The following is a 21,685-nucleotide window of genomic DNA, read 5'->3' as shown; positions in this document are numbered from 1 at the left end:
AATAAATGATTAAGTAAAAGACCCTCTGCATTTACAAGTTGGCTCACCAATAGGATATTATTTCGGAACCAATATTCTAAAAACAAAGAAGTATTTTTATACAATATGTCCCGATTATTCCATATAATATCTGTGTGGAGAAAAATTATGCTTATAAATTAAGGACCATGACAAGAAAACCTGCGGATGAAAAGCAACTCTTCCAGCTTTCGTCCCAATGACAGTATATGAAGTTTCGTTGTTTCCCAACTTCCCATAATGCTTCACTGTGATCGCCAGCTGAGAGCTGACAAATGCTGTTCTTGAAATGTTGCGCAGTTTACGCGTGTTCGGGAAAGTGCAGGGATTTTTGATCCTGTTTACTGACACAAATCTAGTTCGGAGTTTTAGGGTACAAGAGTTAGATTGGCTCTTGACCAAGATGCTGGGTGGGACTCACTGTTGAATTGGACATTTGTAAAGCCCCACACTCTTTCCTGTTTGGGTAAGTTTCAGTCTCCGGCAGCGCAATATGCTCGCTCTTTTGTTTCATACGAAGGGCCTAGCAAATTAGCTTAGCAAGCTAGCTAGGAAACCAGAAATAAATCAAAGTTGGTTGCTAGCTAGCTGTATCTAATAAATGCATCACTCCACCCCTCCGTGGTCTGCGGGAAATCGATCCCCAACGCGGAATGGCAATAACCAGCAAATATTCAAGGATTGTATTATTATAGCCACCAGCCAGTCACCCATTATTTCACAATAAAATGACGTTCCCATATCAACTACAGATGAATTGGTCAGTTTAGAAGAGTATTAGAGAGGTGCAACTTTTACAAGGGACATTGTTTTGTGATAAGCGGCTAACTACATAGCCAGCTAGTTTAGTACATCGTGAACTGGTTACATTAACTAACCAAATCAAAACACGTATCCTATTTACAGTTAGGTTAATCTGATAACTAGCGAGGTAATGTTTTCTGTAGCTCTTGTTGTCGCACGAATCATCTTTCACATTTGACTAGCTGTGACTGGACTTGAGGGTGTACAACTAAGACCGGAAGTGACTTTTCGTAACTGGTTAGGAGATCATTTTAGCTAATCCTAACCCGTTCCCCAACCTTAACTAAAGTGTCCTAACCTGCAGTGTAACTTCTTCTAACCTGCTACGAAAAGGTCACCTCCGGTCGTAGCTGTACTCCCTAGTCAGAACCCATTTGACTGACGACAAAAAAGGGAGCTAGTTTGGGACTGTTAGTTTGGGATAGTCAGCTGTCATTCCAGGTTACGGAAAGTTAGCTAAACATAAAAGTAGTTAGCTAAGTTCTATTTGTTTGTGAGAAGGCAAAGCGGTTCGAAGCCAGTTGGTAACTTTTTTGTTGGTGTATTTTCTTTCTTTTCTTATCGCATCTATTTTGGTGGATTTCCAGTAACGTTATATACTTCTGATTTGGCCACTTTTTCCGAGTCAGCTTGATACTGTAGTTGCAAGTGCAAACGCGTTACATTGTTTGTTTACTCATTTGTATACCCGCCATTTAATGAATCTGCAACGTTCTTGCTGAACTCAACTAACGTTACATTACTTTGAACAGTAGTAATGGAAAACTAAGTGAACGCTGATAGCCAACGAAAACAACGTTAGAGCACGTTTAGCATTTAGTTCTGACTTGTTTGCTTTCTAGTTAGCTATTTCGATATTTAGCTAGCTAAGTCTGTGATGTGCATTATCGCTAGCAGCTTGTTGTCTGTACTCTAGCTAGATAAAGTTGCAATCCACTGTTGACCAATGTGCTTGGTGATGATGGAACCCAATCTTGTCCTATATCCAGTCATGTTCTCACTGAGGTCAAGATCATTTCAATTCCATGTATTAATCTAACCTTGCTGTATTTCTGCTCAATTTCAGTTGCTATGGAGCAACCACTGGGGGACTCTGATGATTTACAGCCACAGGACCTTTCCTCCACCCGCAGCCTTCCCGCTGTGATGGACCTGACCAGAAAAGGTGAGGAATGCCTCTTGAAAGCCAACTCCATGGAGGCCCTACGGGTGGTCAAGCCTCCCAGCTGGTACCCAAACTTCCCCGAGACTGACCACGACCACAGGCTTCAACCAGTAGACCAGATACAGCCGGGCAATGCTTTCTCCAACACTACAGTCACTCTCTCATATGTGAGCCGGTCTCATGTCTTCTCCCAGCATCCCTCTCTCTCCCAGCATCCCTCTCTCTCCCAGCATCCCTCTCTCTCCCAGCATCCCTCTCTCTCCCAGCATCCCTCTCTCTACGGCGTCCCGTCGATCAGCAGGTTCTCAACAATGGATGGCTACCTGCAGCAGGTGGATAGGCCTCTGGGCTTAGCACCTCGGTCTGAAATACTTGACTCTATCCCTCCAGCCCAGGTGGTGGGTGAGAATGTCGCAGGGGTGTGTCTGATGCAGCAGTCTTATGAAATCAATGGCCATCGAGTTGCCAGTAACGGAGGAGTGGAGAAATACAAGCCTCAACAGAGAGGGAGTTCAATGAAACACACTCTTTCTCAGGACACGGTCAACAAAGGATTGCAGAATGGCCAGGGTAGTAGCAGCTGGTCCAACTCTGCCATCTGTGTCGATTCCTCCCCAGAGTCTCTCGCTACAGACATGGAGGAGGGTCAGAGGGCTTCAGAGGTTCTCTTTCTCATCTCTAGAACAGAGGAGCCGGTCCTGATGCAGGACAGCAGGAGTCCCAGGGACCTGTGTTCTCCGAATAGGGACTATATCAGTCCTCTGGAGGACCCGGTCTCTCCCTCTGTCTCACTGGACGACGTAGAGGATGGGCTCATTCTGCCTCAGGCCTCCTGCTCACACTGCGCTTACAATTATTCACCAGACGACACGGCTGATACCCGCTGGGATGAGCTGGGGAGAGGAGGACCTGGGCTGTCTGCAGTACAGGGGACAAGGTCTAATGGTGAGAATACACCAAGGTTAGATTACAGCAAGGACTTCCAGCAGCCAGGACATAATCCCAAGGCAGCTTCGGAGCCTATTGTTGATTTGACAGAAGACGAGAGCACTGTGCCAGAGGTTTCAGAAAAGAACCCCATGCAGACAGCTGCTACTCACCTGAATGGTAATGTGAAGGCAGATCAGAGGACTTCTGAGAGGAAACGACTCCCCCCTCGCTCTGGCAGGGGAACCAGGTTAGAGGCCATAGTGATGAACATAAACCCTAACTGGTATAAAGTATCCACCAAGAAGCCCAAGCGTCAGACGAACCCCCTGACCCAGAGCAGTCCATCTAAAGCCTGTGTTAGTCCTAACAAACAGACCTTGTGTATAGTGAAGAAGAAGAAGAAGGTCCAGAATAAAGCAGCGTCTAGCTGCGAGGGAGAGACTAAAGTACAGGCAGCAGCAGCCTCACTGACCAGTCATATGGATAACATTTACACAAACGCAGACAGTTGCATAGAGTCTACCTCAGATTCGGAACACGCCCGTTCTTCGAATTACCCACACAACCACAGCACATCTCCAATAACCTCCAGTCTGCCCTTTGCTCCAGACAAAGACTCAGAGAGGGAGTCGGAACACAGAGAGTCAGGTCCCGAGCCGCCCTCTGAGGTGGATTTACTGACCGTATCACCGTCACTTAAAACATCTCCAAAGGAACCCGGGAAGCATCAAGCTAAGACTACAAGCAGCGAAGCAGCTGCTCCCACAGCCAAAACAGGGAAGGCGACCCCTGCTCCCAAGAAGAAACGGAAGAAACCCAGACTGGACCAGTCCTCAATATTCTCCCCTCAGGAGCCTGAGATCAAACTGAAATACATCAACTACAAGGAGGAGAAGAGGGCCATGAGGGTGGACACGTTCTCTCCTTTCATCCACATAGAGCATAAGCCCTCCTCCACCTCCCACGCCAACTCTACTGTCATCAACTACCCAGAGGAGGAGAAGCCCAGGCAGAATGGCCAAGGGCAACAGCAGGCTGGAAGTTCAGGATCCAGGGGTTTCCTCCCAGGGGCTGTTCCCTCCACTTCCTGCCTCCAGCTGGGCCGCATCTCCACCCACAGCCAGCACCACAGCTCCCTGGTTTGCTGCCTGTGTGGAGGCTCGGCTAACGCCATGGACCTTGGGGACCTCCACGGGCCCTACTACCCTGAGGGATACAGACCCAGCACTGAAGCCCCAGCTAGCAAACCAGGCCCCAAAGAAGAGGAGGATCTCAGTGACTCTGACTCATCCTGCAGCGTGAGAGGCCGGGGCAGAAAGTGTGCTCGGCCCCCGGGGGTCCCCTGGCCCCACAAACCTGACCCCCGGCTGAAACAGGAGGGCCTGCTGGGGAGGTGGACCAGTGACAGCGACCTCTCAGGCAGCCCTGGAGCTAAGAGGGGCAGGATTGAGGCTGGGCCTTTGGTAACATCTGGGGCCAGGACTGCAGTGGATGACTGGTACATTCCCCCTGTGGTGCCTCTGGACCAGTGTGAGTACTGGCTCCACGAGGACTGCAGCATCTGGTCTACAGGTGTGTTCCTGGTGAAGGGAAGGCTCTACGGCCTGGAAGAGGCAGTCAAGGTGGCTCAGGAGACGGTAAGTGTAAATCCTGCAGGATAGAAACAGATGTCTTTATTGATTTATGATTTGGGGTGAATATATAGTGGTCTTCCATTGAGGGCTATGTCTGCTGTTGTAACCGTCGTATTTTACATTTAGTTCGTATGTAATAGTGCTACAACTCTGTTTTACAATGTCAAATACATTTTTATTGGTCACATACATGTGTTTAGCAGATGTTATTGTAGGTGTAGTGAAATGTACCCGAAATGTAAACTACTATAGCAGCTTGTCTTGGCCCACAACACGAGGAAACCAATCTATTGCATTTCATGTTTTCAGACGTGTTCTTGCTGCCATAACCCAGGTGCCACGTTGGGCTGCTTCATCAAAGGATGCCCCAACAAGTACCACTACAGGTGTTCTCTACAGTCAGGTGAGTCTCCTCTGTCCTTATCCCTGTCCCCTACTGGGACCATTGGGTGAGTCTCCTCTGTCCTTATCCCTGTCCCCTACTGGGACCATCAGGTGAGTCTCCTCTGTCCATATCCCTGTCCCCTACTGGGACCATCAGGTGAGTCTCCTCTGTCCTTATCCCTGTCCCCTACTGGGACCATCAGGTGAGTCTCCTCTGTCCTTATCCCTGTCCCCTACTGGGACCATTGGGTGAGTCTCCTCTGTCCTTATCCCTGTCCCCTACTGGGACCATCGGGTGAGTCTCCTCTGTCCTTATCCCTGTCCCCTACTGGGACCATCGGGTGAGTCTCCTCTGTCCGTATCCCTGTCCCCTACTGGGACCATCAGGTGAGTCTCCTCTGTCCATATCCCTGTCCCCTACTGGGACCATTGGGTGAGTCTCCTTGTCTCACAGATTTGTCTTGAGACTCGATTTGATAGAACATGTCATTATTTGAGACTTGACTTGGGAGTGTCAAGACTCTGGACTTATTTTGTGGCACAGTCTCTGTGGATAACTCTCCATGCAGCCAGAGGCAGTAGCCACAGCATTGCCCTTAGAATAAAAAGTGCAACAGATTGGCTTATGAAATGCACACTCTGACCTCTGATTGGACCAGCAAGCTGTCAATCAACAAAGGTCCAGTGTGCCAGAGAACAGACTGCTGATTTGCTGTACAGCTATAGGATCGGGTGCATTGCAAATGTCAAATTGTAGGGAGAGCGGATTGCCATAATAAATATCCGGCTCCAAAAAAATGTTTGGTGATCAAGAATATGAACTGTTTACTTTGCAAGCTCACCAGCAATGGGGCGTCAAGACACAATTACTAGCACAGGCCAACTGGTCTTTTGGTACGGCCTATGTAAAAAAAAAAAATGATATCTTTGTTATTTTTGTTGTGCATAATAGGAGCAGGTATGCATAGAAATAGGCTATGTGGCCTGTGTGCCGCACTTTGGAGTCAGTACGTTGAATAACATCATTATTGTTCCATTTATTAATGGTGATTATTCATAAGCAATCTATACTGAACAAAAATATAAACGCGACGTGCAACAATTTTAACGATTTCAGTGAGTTACAGTTCATGTAAGCAAATCAGTCAATTGATATAAATTAATTAGGCCCTAATTTATGGATTTCACAGGGCAGCCATGGGTGGGCCCGGGAGGCCACTTGGGGGCCAGGCCCACCCACTGGGGTGCCAGGCCCAGCCAATCACAATGAGTTTTTCCACACAAAGGGGCTTTATTACATCCACAAATACTCCTCAGTTTCATCAGCTGTCTGGGTCGCTGGTCTCAGACCATCCCACAGGTGAAGAAGCCTGATGTGGAGGTCCTGGGCTGGCGTGGTTACATGTGGTCTGCGATTGTGACGCCGGTTGGACGTAGTGCCAAATTCTCTAAAATGAACATTCAATTCTCTGCCAAAAGCTCTGGTGGACATTCCTGTAGTCAGCATGTCAATTGCATGCTCCCTCCAAAACTGCACATTTTAGAGTGGCCATTTATTGTCCCCAGCACAAGGTGCACCTGTGTAATGATCGTGCTGTTTAATCAGCTTGACTCATTATGTCTGGGGGTTTTAAGCCTAGCTACGTGGTCTGTAACCTGACCCGTTATGTCTAGGGATCTGCGGCCTAGCTACATGGTCTGTAACCTGACTCGTTATGTCTAGGGATCTGCGGCCTAGCTAACTGGTCTGTAACCTGACTCGTTATGTCTAGGAATCTGCGGCCTAGTTAACTGGTCTGTAACCTGACTCGTTATGTCTAGGGATCTGCGGCCTAGCTACATGGTCTGTAACCTGACTCGTTATGTCTAGGGATCTGCAGCCTAGCTAACTGGTCTGTAACCTGACTCGTTATGTCTAGGGATCTGCAGCCTAGCTAACTGGTCTGTAACCTGACTCGTTATGTCTAGGGATCTGCAGCCTAGCTAACTGGTCTGTAAACCTGACTCGTTATGTCTAGGGATCTGCAGCCTAGCTACGTGGTCTGTAACCTGACCCGTTATGTCTAGGGATCTGCAGCCTAGCTACGTGGTCTGTAACCTGACCCGTTATGTCTAGGGATCTGCGGCCTAGCTACATGGTCTGTAACCTGACTCGTTATGTCTAGGGATCTGCAGCCTAGCTAACTGGTCTGTAACCTGACTCGTTATGTCTAGGGATCTGCGGCCTAGCTACGTGGTCTGTAACCTGACTCGTTATGTCTAGGGATCTGCAGCCTAGCTACGTGGTCTGTAACCTGACCCGTTATGTCTAGGGATATGCAGCCTAGCTACGTGGTCTGTAACCTGACTCGTTATGTCTAGGGATCTGCAGCCTAGCTACGTGGTCTGTAACCTGACCCGTTATGTCTAGGGATCTGCAGCCTAGCTACGTGGTCTGTAACCTGACCCGTTATGTCTAGGGATCTGCAGCCTAGCTACGTGGTCTGTAACCTGACCCGTTATGTCTAGGGATCTGCAGCCTAGCTACGTGGTCTGTAACCTGACCCGTTATGTCTAGGGATCTGCAGCCTAGCTACGTGGTCTGTAACCTGACCCGTTATGTCTAGGGATCTGCAGCCTAGCTACGTGGTCTGTAACCTGACCCGTTATGTCTAGGGATCTGCAGCCTAGCTACGTGGTCTGTAACCTGACCCGTTATGTCTAGGGATCTGCAGCCTAGCTACGTGGTCTGTAACCTGACCCGTTATGTCTAGGGATCTGCAGCCTAGCTACGTGGTCTGTAACCTGACCCGTTATGTCTAGGGATCTGCAGCCTAGCTACGTGGTCTGTAACCTGACCCGTTATGTCTAGGGATCTGCAGCCTAGCTACGTGGTCTGTAACCTGACCCGTTATGTCTAGGGATCTGCAGCCTAGCTACGTGGTCTGTAACCTGACCCGTTATGTCTAGGGATCTGCAGCCTAGCTACGTGGTCTGTAACCTGACCCGTTATGTCTAGGGATCTGCAGCCTAGCTACGTGGTCTGTAACCTGACCCGTTATGTCTAGGGATCTGCAGCCTAGCTACGTGGTCTGTAACCTGACCCGTTATGTCTAGGGATCTGCAGCCTAGCTACGTGGTCTGTAACCTGACCCGTTATGTCTAGGGATCTGCAGCCTAGCTACGTGGTCTGTAACCTGACCCGTTATGTCTAGGGATCTGCAGCCTAGCTACGTGGTCTGTAACCTGACCCGTTATGTCTAGGGATCTGCAGCCTAGCTACGTGGTCTGTAACCTGACCCGTTATGTCTAGGGATCTGCAGCCTAGCTACGTGGTCTGTAACCTGACCCGTTATGTCTAGGGATCTGCAGCCTAGCTACGTGGTCTGTAACCTGACCCGTTATGTCTAGGGATCTGCAGCCTAGCTACGTGGTCTGTAACCTGACCCGTTATGTCTAGGGATCTGCAGCCTAGCTACGTGGTCTGTAACCTGACCCGTTATGTCTAGGGATCTGCAGCCTAGCTACGTGGTCTGTAACCTGACCCGTTATGTCTAGGGATCTGCGGCCTAGCTACGTGGTCTGTAACCTGACCCGTTATGTCTAGGGATCTGCGGCCTAGCTACGTGGTCTGTAACCTGACCCGTTATGTCTAGGGATCTGCGGCCTAGCTACGTGGTCTGTAACCTGACTCGTTATGTCTAGGGATCTGCAGCCTAGCTAACTGGTCTGTAACCTGACTCGTTATGTCTAGGGATCTGCGGCCTAGCTACGTGGTCTGTAACCTGACTCGTTATGTCTAGGGATCTGCGGCCTAGCTACGTGGTCTGTAACCTGACTCGTTATGTCTAGGGATCTGCGGCCTAGCTAACTGGTCTGTAACCTGACCCGTTATGTCTAGGGATCTGCAGCCTAGCTACGTGGTCTGTAACCTGAATGAATGTACATTTATGTGAGAAATCATGCGACCAGGTGTTGAATGTACATGTACCCAGGGAGAGAGCAACTTTACCTTGGTCCAGGGCCAGCTCTGTTTCTCTTGACCTCTAGGTCAGCTAGTCCAAGTGGATTATTTGTTCAGGTGGTGACGAAACAAAAATATGTACCAAAAAGGGGAATTAATCCCAAACGAAATACTGAAAACAAAAGGAAATGCCTTGGGGCCATCAAACACAACCAGCAGCCTCACGGCTTGCCAGCTGGGTCACTGACTGGCCCTAGTTGGCAGCAGCGGTTGTACTAGACCCAGTTGCTGCCCCCTGGGGGATGGAGTGTGAAGTGTATCCTGGATCGTGTGTTTGTCTGTGTCCTAACACTAACCTCCCCCTCCCTATAGAATAACACTAGTACTGTGGTTGTAAAACGGTAATGCCACCCCAGCTCCGTGTGTGTGTGTGTTGCAGGCTCTCTGTAGCCGGTTGGTGTGTGTAGGCTGGTTCAGCTGCTGTTTTGCTATTGATCAGTGATCTTCATTGATCCAAGCATTCTTCTCCCCACAGACTGTGTCCTCAATGAAGAGAACTTCTCCATGAAATGCACCAAGCACAAGGTATGGACGGTTGATTTAAATGACTGCTAGGTTTGATCCTTACCAAGACCATCTCATTCACTCTCTCAGTTGCTGTCAGTGTTTTCTGTCTCACTGTACAAAGATGGTCTTTTTGTGAAAGAGATTTTGCTGACATGGAACTGACCATTTAGCAATCCTCCATTTTATGATTTGTGTATTACTAAGATGAAGTATGGCTTGCTTCAGTAAAGTGTTGCTTCATGCTGAGGCTGACTACACAGCCCTACTGCATCATGTACACAGTCCTACTGCATCATGTACACAGCCCTACTGCATCATGTACACAGCCCTACTGCATCATGTACACAGCCCTACTGCATCATGTACACAGCCCTACTGCATCATGTACACAGTCCTACTGCATCATGTACACAGTCCTACTGCATCATGTACACAGTCCTACTGCATCATGTACACAGCCCTACTGCATCATGTACACAGCCCTACTGCATCATGTACACAGCCCTACTGCATCATGTACACAGCCCTACTGCATCATGTACACAGTCCTACTGCATCATGTACACAGTCCTACTGCATCATGTACACAGTCCTACTGCATCATGTACACAGTCCTACCGCATCATGTACACAGTCCTACTGCATCATGTACACAGTCCTACTGCATCATGTACACAGTCCTACCGCATCATGTACACAGTCCTACTGCATCATGTACACAGTCCTACTGCATCATGTACACAGTCCTACTGCATCATGTACACAGTCCTACCGCATCATGTACACAGTCCTACCGCATCACGTACACAGTCCTACCGCATCACGTACACAGTCCTACCGCATCATGTACACAGCCCTACCGCATCATGTACACAGTCCTACCGCATCATGTACACAGTCCTACCGCATCATGTACACAGTCCTACTGCATCATGTACACAGTCCTACCGCATCATGTACGCATCATGTATACAGTCCTACCGCATCATGTACACAGTCCTACCGCATCATGTACACAGTCCTACCGCATCATGTACACAGTCCTACCGCATCATGTACGCATCATGTACACAGTCCTACCGCATCATGTACACAGTCCTACCGCATCATGTACACAGTCCTACCGCATCATGTACACAGTCCTACTGCATCATGTACACAGTCCTACCGCATCATGTATACAGTCCTACCGCATCATGTACACAGTCCTACCGCATCATGTACACAGTCCTACCGCATCATGTACACAGTCCTACCGCATCATGTACGCATCATGTACACAGCCCTACCGCATCATGTACACAGTCCTACTGCATCATGTATACAGCCCTACCGCATCACGTACACAGCCCTACCGCGTCACGTACACAGCCCTACCGCGTCACGTACACAGCCCTACCGCGTCACGTACACAGCCCTACCGCGTCACGTACACAGCCCTACCGCGTCACGTACATAGCTCTACCGCGTCACGTACACAGTCCTACTGCGTCACGTACACAGCCCTACCGCATCATGTACACAGCCCTACCGCGTCACGTACACAGCCCTACCGCGTCACGTACACAGCCCTACCGCGTCACGTACACAGCCCTACCGCGTCACGTACACAGCCCTACCGCGTCACGTACACAGCCCTACCGCGTCACGTACACAGCCCTACCGCGTCACGTACACAGCCCTACCGCGTCATGTACACAGCCCTACTGCATCATGTACACAGTCCTACTGCGTCATGTACACAGCCCTACTGCGTCATGTACACAGCCCTACTGCGTCATGTACACAGCCCTACCGCGTCATGTACACAGCCCTACTGCATCATCAAAATCAGAATGGAAGTTGGGATGTGATTTATTGTAGTGCACCACTGTGCTCTACTTTCACTGTGTGTTACTGGGATTTACTGTCTGTTCCTCCCCAGAACAAGTCTGTTCCCTTATATTTCACTGTGTGTTACTGGGATTTACTGTCTGTTCCTCCCCAGAACAAGTCTGTTCCCTTATATTTCACTGTGTGTTACTGGGATTTACTGTCTGTTCCTCCCCAGAACAAGTCTGTTCCCTTATATTTCACTGTGTGTTACTGGGATTTACTGTCTGTTCCTCCCCAGAACAAGTCTGTTCCCTTATATTTCACTGTGTGTTACTGGGATTTACTGTCTGTTCCTCCCCAGAACAAGTCTGTTCCCTTATATTTCACTGTGTGTTACTGGGATTTACTGTCTGTTCCTCCCCAGAACAAGTCGTTTCAAGGCTCTCCTGGGAACAGAAGAGACAACCGGTGACACAACCAGAAGACAGACTTGACTACACATGGCTGGTTGTTCTCTTTCACATTTATACATGACAACACCGTCTCTTTTCTGTTGTTCTCTTTCACATTTATACATGACAACACCGTCTCTTTTCTGTTGTTCTCTTTCACATTTATACATGACAACACCATCTCTTTCCTGGTTGTTGTCTTTCACATTTATACATGACAACACCGTCTCTTTACTGGTTGTTCTCTTTCACATTTATACATGACAACACCGTCTCTTTCCCGGTTGTTGTCTTTCACATTTATACATGACAACACCGTCTCTTTCCTGGTTCTCTTTCACATTTATACATGACAACACCGTCTCTTTCCCGGTTGTTGTCTTTCACATTTATACATGACAACACCGTCTCTTTCCTGGTTCTCTTTCAAATTTATACATGACAACACCGTCTCTTTCCTGGTTGTTCTCTTTCACATTTATACATGACAACACCATCTCTTTATCAATCAATCAATCAATTTTATTTTATATAGCCCTTCGTACATCAGCTAATATCTCGAAGTGCTGTACAGAAACCCAGCCTAAAACCCCAAACAGCTAGTAATGCAGGTGTAGAAGCACGGTGGCTAGGAAAAACTCCCTAGAAAGGCCAAAACCTAGGAAGAAACCTAGAGAGGAACCAGGCTATGAGGGGTGGCCAGTCCTCTTCTGGCTGTGCCGGGTGGAGATTATAACAGAACTATGCCAAGATTTTCAAAATGTTCATAAATGACAAGCATGGTCAAATAATAATCAGGAATAAATCTCAGTTGGCTTTTCATAGCCGATCATTAAGAGTTGAAAACAGCAGGTCTGGGACAGGTAGGGGTTCCATAACCGCAGGCAGAACAGTTGAAACTGGAATAGCAGCAAGGCCAGGCGGACTGGGGACAGCAAGGTGTCAGCATGCCCGGTAGTCCTGACGTATGGTCCTAGGGCTCAGGTTCTCAGAGAGAAAGAGAGAACGAGAGAATTAGAGAGAGCATACTTAAATTCACACAGGACACTGGATAAGACAGGAGAAGTACTCCAGGTATAACCAACTGACCCTAGCCCCCCGACACATAAACTACTGCAGCATAAATACTGGAGGCTGAGACAGGAGCGGTCAGGAGACACTGTGGCCCCATCCGAAGAAACCCCCGGACAGGGCCAAACAGGAAGGATATAACCCCACCCACTTTGCCAAAGCACAGCCCCCGCACCACTAGAGGGATATCCTCAACCACCAACTTACAATCCTGAGACAAGGCCGAGTATAGCCCACAAAGGTCTCCACCACAGCACAAACCAAGGGGGGGCGCCAACCCAGACAGGAAGATCACGTCAGTAACTCAACCCACTCAAGTGACGCACCCCTCCTAGGGACGGCATGAAAGAGCACCAGCAAGCCAGTGACTCAGCCCCTGTAACAGGGTTAGAGGCAGAGAATCCCAGTGGAGAGAGGGGAACCGGCCTGGCAGAGACAGCAAGGGCGGTTCGTTGCTCCAGAGCCTTTCCGTTCACCTTCACACTCCTGGGCCAGACTACACTCAATCATATGACCTACTGAAGAGATAAGTCTTCAGTAAAGACTTAAAGGTTGAGACCGAGTCTGCGTCTCTCACATGGGTAGGCAGACTGTTCCATAAAAATGGAGATCTATAGGAGAAAGCCCTGCCTCCCGCTGTTTGCTTAGAAATTCTAGGGACAATTAGGAGGCCTGCGTCTTGTGACCGTAGCGTACGTATTGGTATGTACGGCAGGACCAACTCGGAAAGATAGGTAGGAGCAAGCCCATGTAACGCTTTATAGGTTAACAGTAAAACCTTGAAATCAGCCCTTGCCTTAACAGGAAGCCAGTGTAGGGAAGCTAGCACTGGAGTAATATGATCAAATTTCTTGGTTCTAGTCAGGATTCTAGCAGCCGTATTTAGCACTAACTGAAGTTTATTTAGTGCTTTATCCGGGTAGCCGGAAAGTAGAGCATTGCAGTAGTCTAACCTAGAAGTAACAAATGCATGGATTAATTTTTCTGCATCATTTTTGGACAGAAAATTTCTGATTTTTGCAATGTTACGTAGATGGAAAAAAGCTGTCCTTGAAACAGTCTTGATATGTTCGTCAAAAGAGAGATCAGGGTCAAGAGTAACGCTGAGGTCCTTCACAGTTTTATTTGAGACGACTTTACAACCATCAAGATGAATTGTCAGATTTAACAGAAGATCTCTTTGTTTCTTGGGACCTAGAACAAGCATCTCTGTTTTGTCCGAGTTTAAAAGTAGAACGTTTTCAGCCATCCACTTCCTTATGTCTGAAACACAGGCTTCTAGCGAGGGCAATTTTGGGGCTTCACCATGTTTCATTGAAATGTACAGCTGTGTGTCATCCGCATAGCAGTGAAAGTTAACATTATGTTTTCGAATAACATCCCCAAGAGGTAAAATATATAGTGAAAACAATAGTGGTCCTAAAACGGAACCTTGAGGAACACCGAAATGTACAGTTGATTTGTCAGAGGACAGACCATTCACAGAGACAAACTGATATCTTTCCGACAGGTAAGATCTAAACCAGGCCAGAACTTGTCCGTGTAGACCAATTTGGGTTTCCAGTCTCTCCAAAAGAATGTGGTGATCGATGGTGTCAAAGGCAGCACTAAGGTCTAGTAGCACGAGGACAGATGCAGAGCCTCGGTCTGACGCCATTAAAAGGTCATTTACCACCTTCACAAGTGCAGTCTCAGTGCTATGATGGGGTCTAAAACCAGACTGAAGCATTTCGTATACATTGTTTGTCTTCAGAAAGGCAGTGAGTTGCTGCGCAACAGCTTTTTCTAAAATTTTTGAGAGGAATGGAAGATTCGATATAGGCCGATAGTTTTTTATATTTTCCGGGTCAAGGTTTGGCTTTTTCAAGAGAGGCTTTATCACTGCCACTTTTAGTGAGTTTGGTACACATCCGGTGGATAGAGAGCTGTTTATTATGTTCAACATAGGAGGGCCAAGCACAGGAAGCAGCTCCTTCAGCAGTTTAGTAGGAATAGGATCCAGTATGCAGCTTGAAGGTTTAGAGGCCATGATTATTTTCATCATTGTGTCAAGAGATATAGTACTAAAACACTTAAGTGTCTCTCCCGATCCCAGGCCCTCGCAGAGCTGTGCAGATCCAGGACAGCTAAGCCCTGGAGGAATACGCAGATTCAAAGAGGAGTCCGTAATTTGCTTTCTAATGGTCATGATCTTTTCCTCAAAGAAGTTCATGAATTTATTACTGCTGAAGTGAAAGCCATCCTCTCTTGGGGAATGCTGCTTTTTAGTTAGCTTTGCAACAGTATCAAAAAGAAATTTTGGATTGTTCTTATTTTCCTCGATTAAGTTGGAAAAGTAGGATGATCGAGCAGCAGTGAGGGCTCTTCGGTACTGCACGGTACTGTCTTTCCAAGCTAGTCGGAAGACTTCCAGTTTGGTGTGGCGCCATTTCCGTTCCAATTTCCTGGAAGCTTGCTTCAAAGCTCGGGTATTTTCTGTATACCAGGGAGCTAGTTTCTTATGACAAATGTTTTTCGTTTTTAGTGGTGCAACTGCATCTAGGGTATTGCGCAAGGTTAAATTGAGTTCCTCAGTTAAGTGGTTAACTGATTTTTGTCCTCTGACGTCTTTGGGTAGGCAGAAGGAGTCTGGAAGGGCATCAAGGAATTTTTGTGTTGTCTGAGAATTTATAGCACGACTTTTGATGCTCCTTGGTTGGGGTCTGAGCAGATTATTTGTTGCGATTGCAAACGTAATAAAATGGTGGTCCGATAGTCCAGGATTATGTGGAAAAACATTAAGATCTACAACATTTATTCCATGGGACAAAACTAGGTCCAGAGTATGACTGTGGCAGTGAGTAGGTCCAGAGACATGTTGGACAAAACCCACTGAGTCGATGATGGCTCCGAAAGACTTTTGGAGTGGGTCTGTGGACTTCTCCATGTGAATATTAAAATCACCAAAAATTAGAATATGATCTGCTATGACTACAAGGTCTGATAGGAATTCAGGAAACTCAGAGAGGAACGCTGTATATGGCCCAGGAGGCCTGTAAACAGTAGCTATAAAAAGTGATTGAGTAGGCTGCATAGATTTCATGACTAGAAGCTCAAAAGACGAAAACGCCATTTTTTTTTTTTGTAAATTGAAATTTGCTATCGTAAATGTTAGCAACACCTCCGCCTTTGCGGGATGCACGGGGGATATGGTCACTAGTGTAACCAGGAGGTGAGGCCTCATTTAACACAGTAAATTCATCAGGCTTAAGCCATGTTTCAGTCAGGCCAATCACATCAAGATTATGATCAGTGATTAGTTCATTGATTATGACTGCCTTTGAAGTGAGGGATCTAACATTAAGTAACCCTATTTTGAGATGTGAGGTATCACGATCTCTTTCAATAATGGCAGGAATGGAGGAGGTCTTTATCCTAATAAGATTGCTAAGGCGAACACCGCCATGTTTAGTTTTGCCCAACCTAGGTCGAGGCACAGACACAGTCTCAATGGGTATGGCTGAGCTGACTACACTGACTGTGCTATTGGCAGACTCCACTAAGCTGGCAGGTTGGCTAACAGCCTGCTGCCTGGCCTGCACCCTATTTCATTGTGGGGCTAGAGGAGTTAGAGCCCTATCTATGTTGGTAGATAAGATGAGAGCACCCCTCCAGCTAGGATGGAGTCCGTCACTCCTCAGCAGGTCAGGCTTGGTCCTGTTTGTGGGTGAGTCCCAGAAAGAGGGCCAATTATCTACAAATTCTATCTTTTGGGAGGGGCAGAAAACAGTTTTCAACCAGCGATTGAGTGCTGAGACTCTGCTGTAGAGCTCGTCACTCCCCCTAACTGGGAGGGGGCCAGAGACAATTACTCGATGCCGACACATCTTTCTAGCTGATTTACACGCTGAAGCTATGTTGCACTTGGTGACCTCTGACTGTTTCATCCTAACATCGTTGGTGCCGACGTGGATAACAATATCTCTATACTCTCTACACTCGCCAGATTTAGCTTTAGCCAGCACCATCTTCAGATTACCCTTAACGTCGGTAGCCCTGCCCCCTGGTAAACAGTGTATGATCGCTGGGTGATTCGTTTTAAGTCTAATACTGCGGGTAATGGAGTCGCCAATGACTAGGGTTTTCAATTTGTCAGAGCTAATGGTGGGAGCCTTCGGCGTCTCAGACCCCGTAACGGGAGGAGTAGAGACAAGAGAAGACTCAGACTCAGACTCCGACTCGCTACATAATGGGGAAAACCGGTTGAAAGTTTCTGTCGGCTGAATGAGCGACACCGGTTGAGCATTCCAACAGCATTTCCCTCCAGAAGCCATGAGAAAGTTGTCCGGCTGCGGGGACTGTGCGGGGGGATTTATACTAACGTTACTATCTGTACTTACTGGTGGCACAGACGCTGTTTCTTCCTTTCCTACACTGAAATTACCCTTGCCTAACGATTGCGTCTGAAGCTGGGCTTGTAGCACAGCTATTCTCGCCGTAAGGCGATCGTTCTCCTGTATATTATGAGTACAGCGACTGCAATTAGAAGACATCATGTTAATGTTACTACTTAGCTTCGGCTGTTGAAGGTGTTGACGAACCATGTCCAGATAAAGCGTCCGGAGTGAAAAAGTTGAATGAGGGAAAAAAGTTGCGATGGAAAAACTAAAAATATAAACGGTAATTAAAAACAAAAACAAAACAAAAAACGTAAAGTTGTCAGCTAGCAAAGTAAAGTAAAGTTGGCAGCAAAACGCACAGCAACACGTCTGCAGATTCAACAGGAAGTTGGTTGTTTACTGGTTGTTGTCTTTCACATTTATACATGACAACACCATCTCTTTACTGGTTGTTGTCTTTCACATTTATACATGACAACACCGTCTCTTTCCTGGTTCTCTTTCACATTTATACATGACAACACCGTCTCTTTCCTGGTTGTTGTCTTTCACATTTATACATGACAACACCGTCTCTTTCCTGGTTGTTGTCTTTCACATTTATACATGACAACACCGTCTCTTTCCTGGTTGTTGTCTTTCACATTTATACATGACAACACCGTCTCTTTTCTGGTTGTTCTCTTTCACATTTATACATGACAACACCGTCTCTTTCCTGGTTGTTGTCTTTCACATTTATACATGACAACACCATCTCTTTTCTGTTGTTGTCTTTCACATTTATACATGACAACACCGTCTCTTTCCTGGTTCTTGTCTTTCACATTTATACATGACAACACCATCTCTTTTCTGTTGTTGTCTTTCACATTTATACATGACAACACCGTCTCTTTCCTGGTTCTTGTCTTTCACATTTATACATGACAACACCGTCTCTTTACTGGTTGTTGTCTTTCACATTTATACATGACAACACCGTCTCTTTCCTGGTTGTTGTCTTTCACATTTATACATGACAACACCGTCTCTTTCCTGGTTGTTCTCTTTCACATTTATACATGACAACACCGTCTCTTTCCTGGTTGTTGTCTTTCACATTTATACATGACAACACCGTCTCTTTCCTGGTTGTTGTCTTTCACATTTATACATGACAACACCGTCTCTTTCCTGGTGGTTCTCTTTCACATTTATACATGACAACACCGTCTCTTTCCTGGTTGTTCTCTTTCACATTTATACATGACAACACCGTCTCTTTCCTGGTGGTTCTCTTTCACATTTATACATGACAACACCGTCTCTTTCCTGGTTGTTGTCTTTCACATTTATACATGACAACACCATCTCTTTTCTGTTGTCTTTCACATTTATACATGACAACACCGTCTCTTTCCTGGTTGTTGTCTTTCACATTTATACATGACAACACCGTCTCTTTACTGGTTGTTCTCTTTCACATTTATACATGACAACACCGTCTCTTTCCTGGTTGTTGTCTTTCACATTTATACATGACAACACCGTCTCTTTACTGGTGGTTCTCTTTCACATTTATACATGACAACACCGTCTCTTTACTGGTGGTTCTCTTTCACATTTATACATGACAACACCGTCTCTTTCCTGGTGGTTCTCTTTCACATTTATACATGACAACACCGTCTCTTTCCTGGTTGTTGTCTTTCACATTTATACATGACAACACCGTCTCTTTTCGGTTGTTGTCTTTCACATTTATACATGACAACACCGTCTCTTTACTGGTTGTTGTCTTTCACATTTATACATGACAACACCGTCTCTTTTCGGTTGTTGTCTTTCACATTTATACATGACAACACCGTCTCTTTACTGGTTGTTCTCTTTCACATTTATACATGACAACACCGTCTCTTTCCTGGTTGTTGTCTTTCACATTTATACATGACAACACCGTCTCTTTACTGGTTGTTGTCTTTCACATTTATACATGACAACACCGTCTCTTTTCGGTTGTTGTCTTTCACATTTATACATGACAACACCGTCTCTTTACTGGTTGTTCTCTTTCACATTTATACATGACAACACCGTCTCTTTCCTGGTTGTTGTCTTTCACATTTATACATGACAACACCGTCTCTTTCCTGGTTGTTCTCTTTCACATTTATACATGACAACACCGTCTCTTTCCTGGTTGTTGTCTTTCACATTTATACATGACAACACCGTCTCTTTACTGGTGGTTGTCTTTCACATTTATACATGACAACACCGTCTCTTTACTGGTGGTTCTCTTTCACATTTATACATGACAACACCGTCTCTTTCCTGGTTGTTCTCTTTCACATTTATACATGACAACACCGTCTCTTTCCTGGTTGTTGTCTTTCACATTTATACATGACAACACCGTCTCTTTACTGGTGGTTCTCTTTCACATTTATACATGACAACACCGTCTCTTTACTGGTGGTTCTCTTTCACATTTATACATGACAACACCGTCTCTTTCCTGGTGGTTCTCTTTCACATTTATACATGACAACACCGTCTCTTTCCTGGTTGTTGTCTTTCACATTTATACATGACAACACCGTCTCTTTACTGGTTGTTGTCTTTCACATTTATACATGACAACACCGTCTCTTTACTGGTTGTTGTCTTTCACATTTATACATGACAACACCGTCTCTTTACTGGTGGTTCTCTTTCACATTTATACATGACAACACCGTCTCTTTACTGGTGGTTCTCTTTCACATTTATACATGACAACACCGTCTCTTTCCTGGTGGTTCTCTTTCACATTTATACATGACAACACCGTCTCTTTACTGGTTGTTGTCTTTCACATTTATACATGACAACACCGTCTCTTTCCTGGTGGTTCTTTCACATTTATACATGACAACACCGTCTCTTTCCTGGTTGTTCTCTTTCACATTTATACATGACAACACCGTCTCTTTCCCGGTTGTTGTCTTTCACATTTATACATGACAACACCGTCTCTTTCCTGGTTGTTCTCTTTCACATTTATACATGACAACACCGTCTCTTTCCTGGTTGTTGTCTTTCACATTTATACATGACAACACCATCTCTTTTCTGTTGTCTTTCACATTTATACATGACAACACCGTCTCTTTACTGGTTGTTGTCTTTCACATTTATACATGACAACACCATCTCTTTTCTGTTGTCTTTCACATTTATACATGACAACACCATCTCTTTTCTGTTGTCTTTCACATTTATACATGACAACACCGTCTCTTTACTGGTTGTTGTCTTTCACATTTATACATGACAACACCGTCTCTTTCCTGGTTGTTGTCTTTCACATTTATACATGACAACACCGTCTCTTTACTGGTTGTTGTCTTTCACATTTATACATGACAACACCGTCTCTTTACTGGTTGTTGTCTTTCACATTTATACATGACAACACCGTCTCTTTCCTGGTTGTTGTCCACTTTATTTCAGCATTACTGACCTGCGTGTGAGTCACACATCTGTTAGTGTTTTTACATATTCTAACATTCTTTGATCACAATGATGGTAATAAGATATTTATGTTTTATATCCAAATTGCTAAATGGTATGTCTTTGTTTGAAAACATAATGTATTTTTTCTTCCGTTCCAGACGTCGTTCATCTGTGGCGTTACGCGGGGTTTCTCCCGTGAACCCGGTAACTGTGGCAACGCTGTAACTGTCCTCTGATTGACAGCTGGGCTGGGGCGGAATGCAAACACCCACAAACCTTAAAACTGGCTTTCTGCACTTTCTGCTACCTTTCTTGTTATCTTCACCACATAAAGCACTGCGAAGACTAAATAGGAGACCAGGGCTGTCCTAATGTTCTGCCACCTCATTCCTTCTCCTGGCTCTGGACTGACTGCCAACGGTGGATAGTAGATGGGCCAATGACAGAACAGAAGAGTTGGGAGCGGGGCCCAAAGCCAATGTCACCATTTGATTGAAGATAAATGTTTTCACGTCGCTTATGGCTAAACACGTGCTATCGCTTTGTAATTATTTATTCGGAAAAAGGATTCTCCCTTTTTTTAAATTGAAATGTTGATAAAATAATTGGAGATATTTAATTTTATAAAGCTTTCTAAGTATGTGATATATATTTGGCTTATTTATTTTTGGGGGTATCTTGTGGCTTTAGTTTTTACTTTGAAATTGACCCGGAGGTGTGTTTGTATGCATCTAAGTTATGAGTAAGAACCTCGACGCTGAAGACTGCACTTGGTAGAGAAACTGGTGGTCGTATAGCGGTGGTGTGGAGACTGGTGCAGAATGGTCTAGTATTCAGATCGACCACAAGTTTATCGACAGAACCATATCTGATCACAATTCAGGTACCTGAGATCTATTCATAAAGACCATACTGTACTACATGGGATGACAATAACATCTGATTTAGTTCTGAGAGTGTGACCAGGCATTTCAACGGATTTTACTTGCACTTTGTTTTTTCATTTGATAAGTGATATAAATAATTGAGGGTTAACTGTG

The 21,685-nt window shown here is 45.8% G+C and overlaps 1 protein-coding gene across 2 annotated transcripts; it reads left to right on the top strand.

Moving 5' to 3' along the window:
- The first annotated feature begins 273 nt into the window (after positions 1–273).
- LOC120046084 (transcription factor 20-like) lies at positions 274–21,685 on the top strand. Of its 2 annotated transcripts, XM_038991021.1 has the most exons (6): positions 274–484; positions 1,889–4,554; positions 4,861–4,954; positions 9,414–9,463; positions 11,685–11,767; positions 20,804–21,685. In XM_038991021.1, exons 2-5 carry the CDS (start codon positions 1,894–1,896, stop codon positions 11,730–11,732), a joined length of 2,853 nt encoding a protein of 950 aa, XP_038846949.1. In that variant the 5' UTR covers positions 274–484; positions 1,889–1,893; the 3' UTR covers positions 11,733–11,767; positions 20,804–21,685. The 2 variants fall into 2 exon arrangements, with proteins under 2 accessions (XP_038846949.1, XP_038846948.1); XM_038991020.1 differs by lacking the exon at positions 11,685–11,767.

This window comes from Salvelinus namaycush, chromosome 4 (assembly GCF_016432855.1).
Source record: "Salvelinus namaycush isolate Seneca chromosome 4, SaNama_1.0, whole genome shotgun sequence".
Classification (NCBI taxonomy): domain Eukaryota; kingdom Metazoa; phylum Chordata; class Actinopteri; order Salmoniformes; family Salmonidae; genus Salvelinus; species Salvelinus namaycush.
This window is presented reverse-complemented; position numbering and strand designations above follow the sequence as displayed.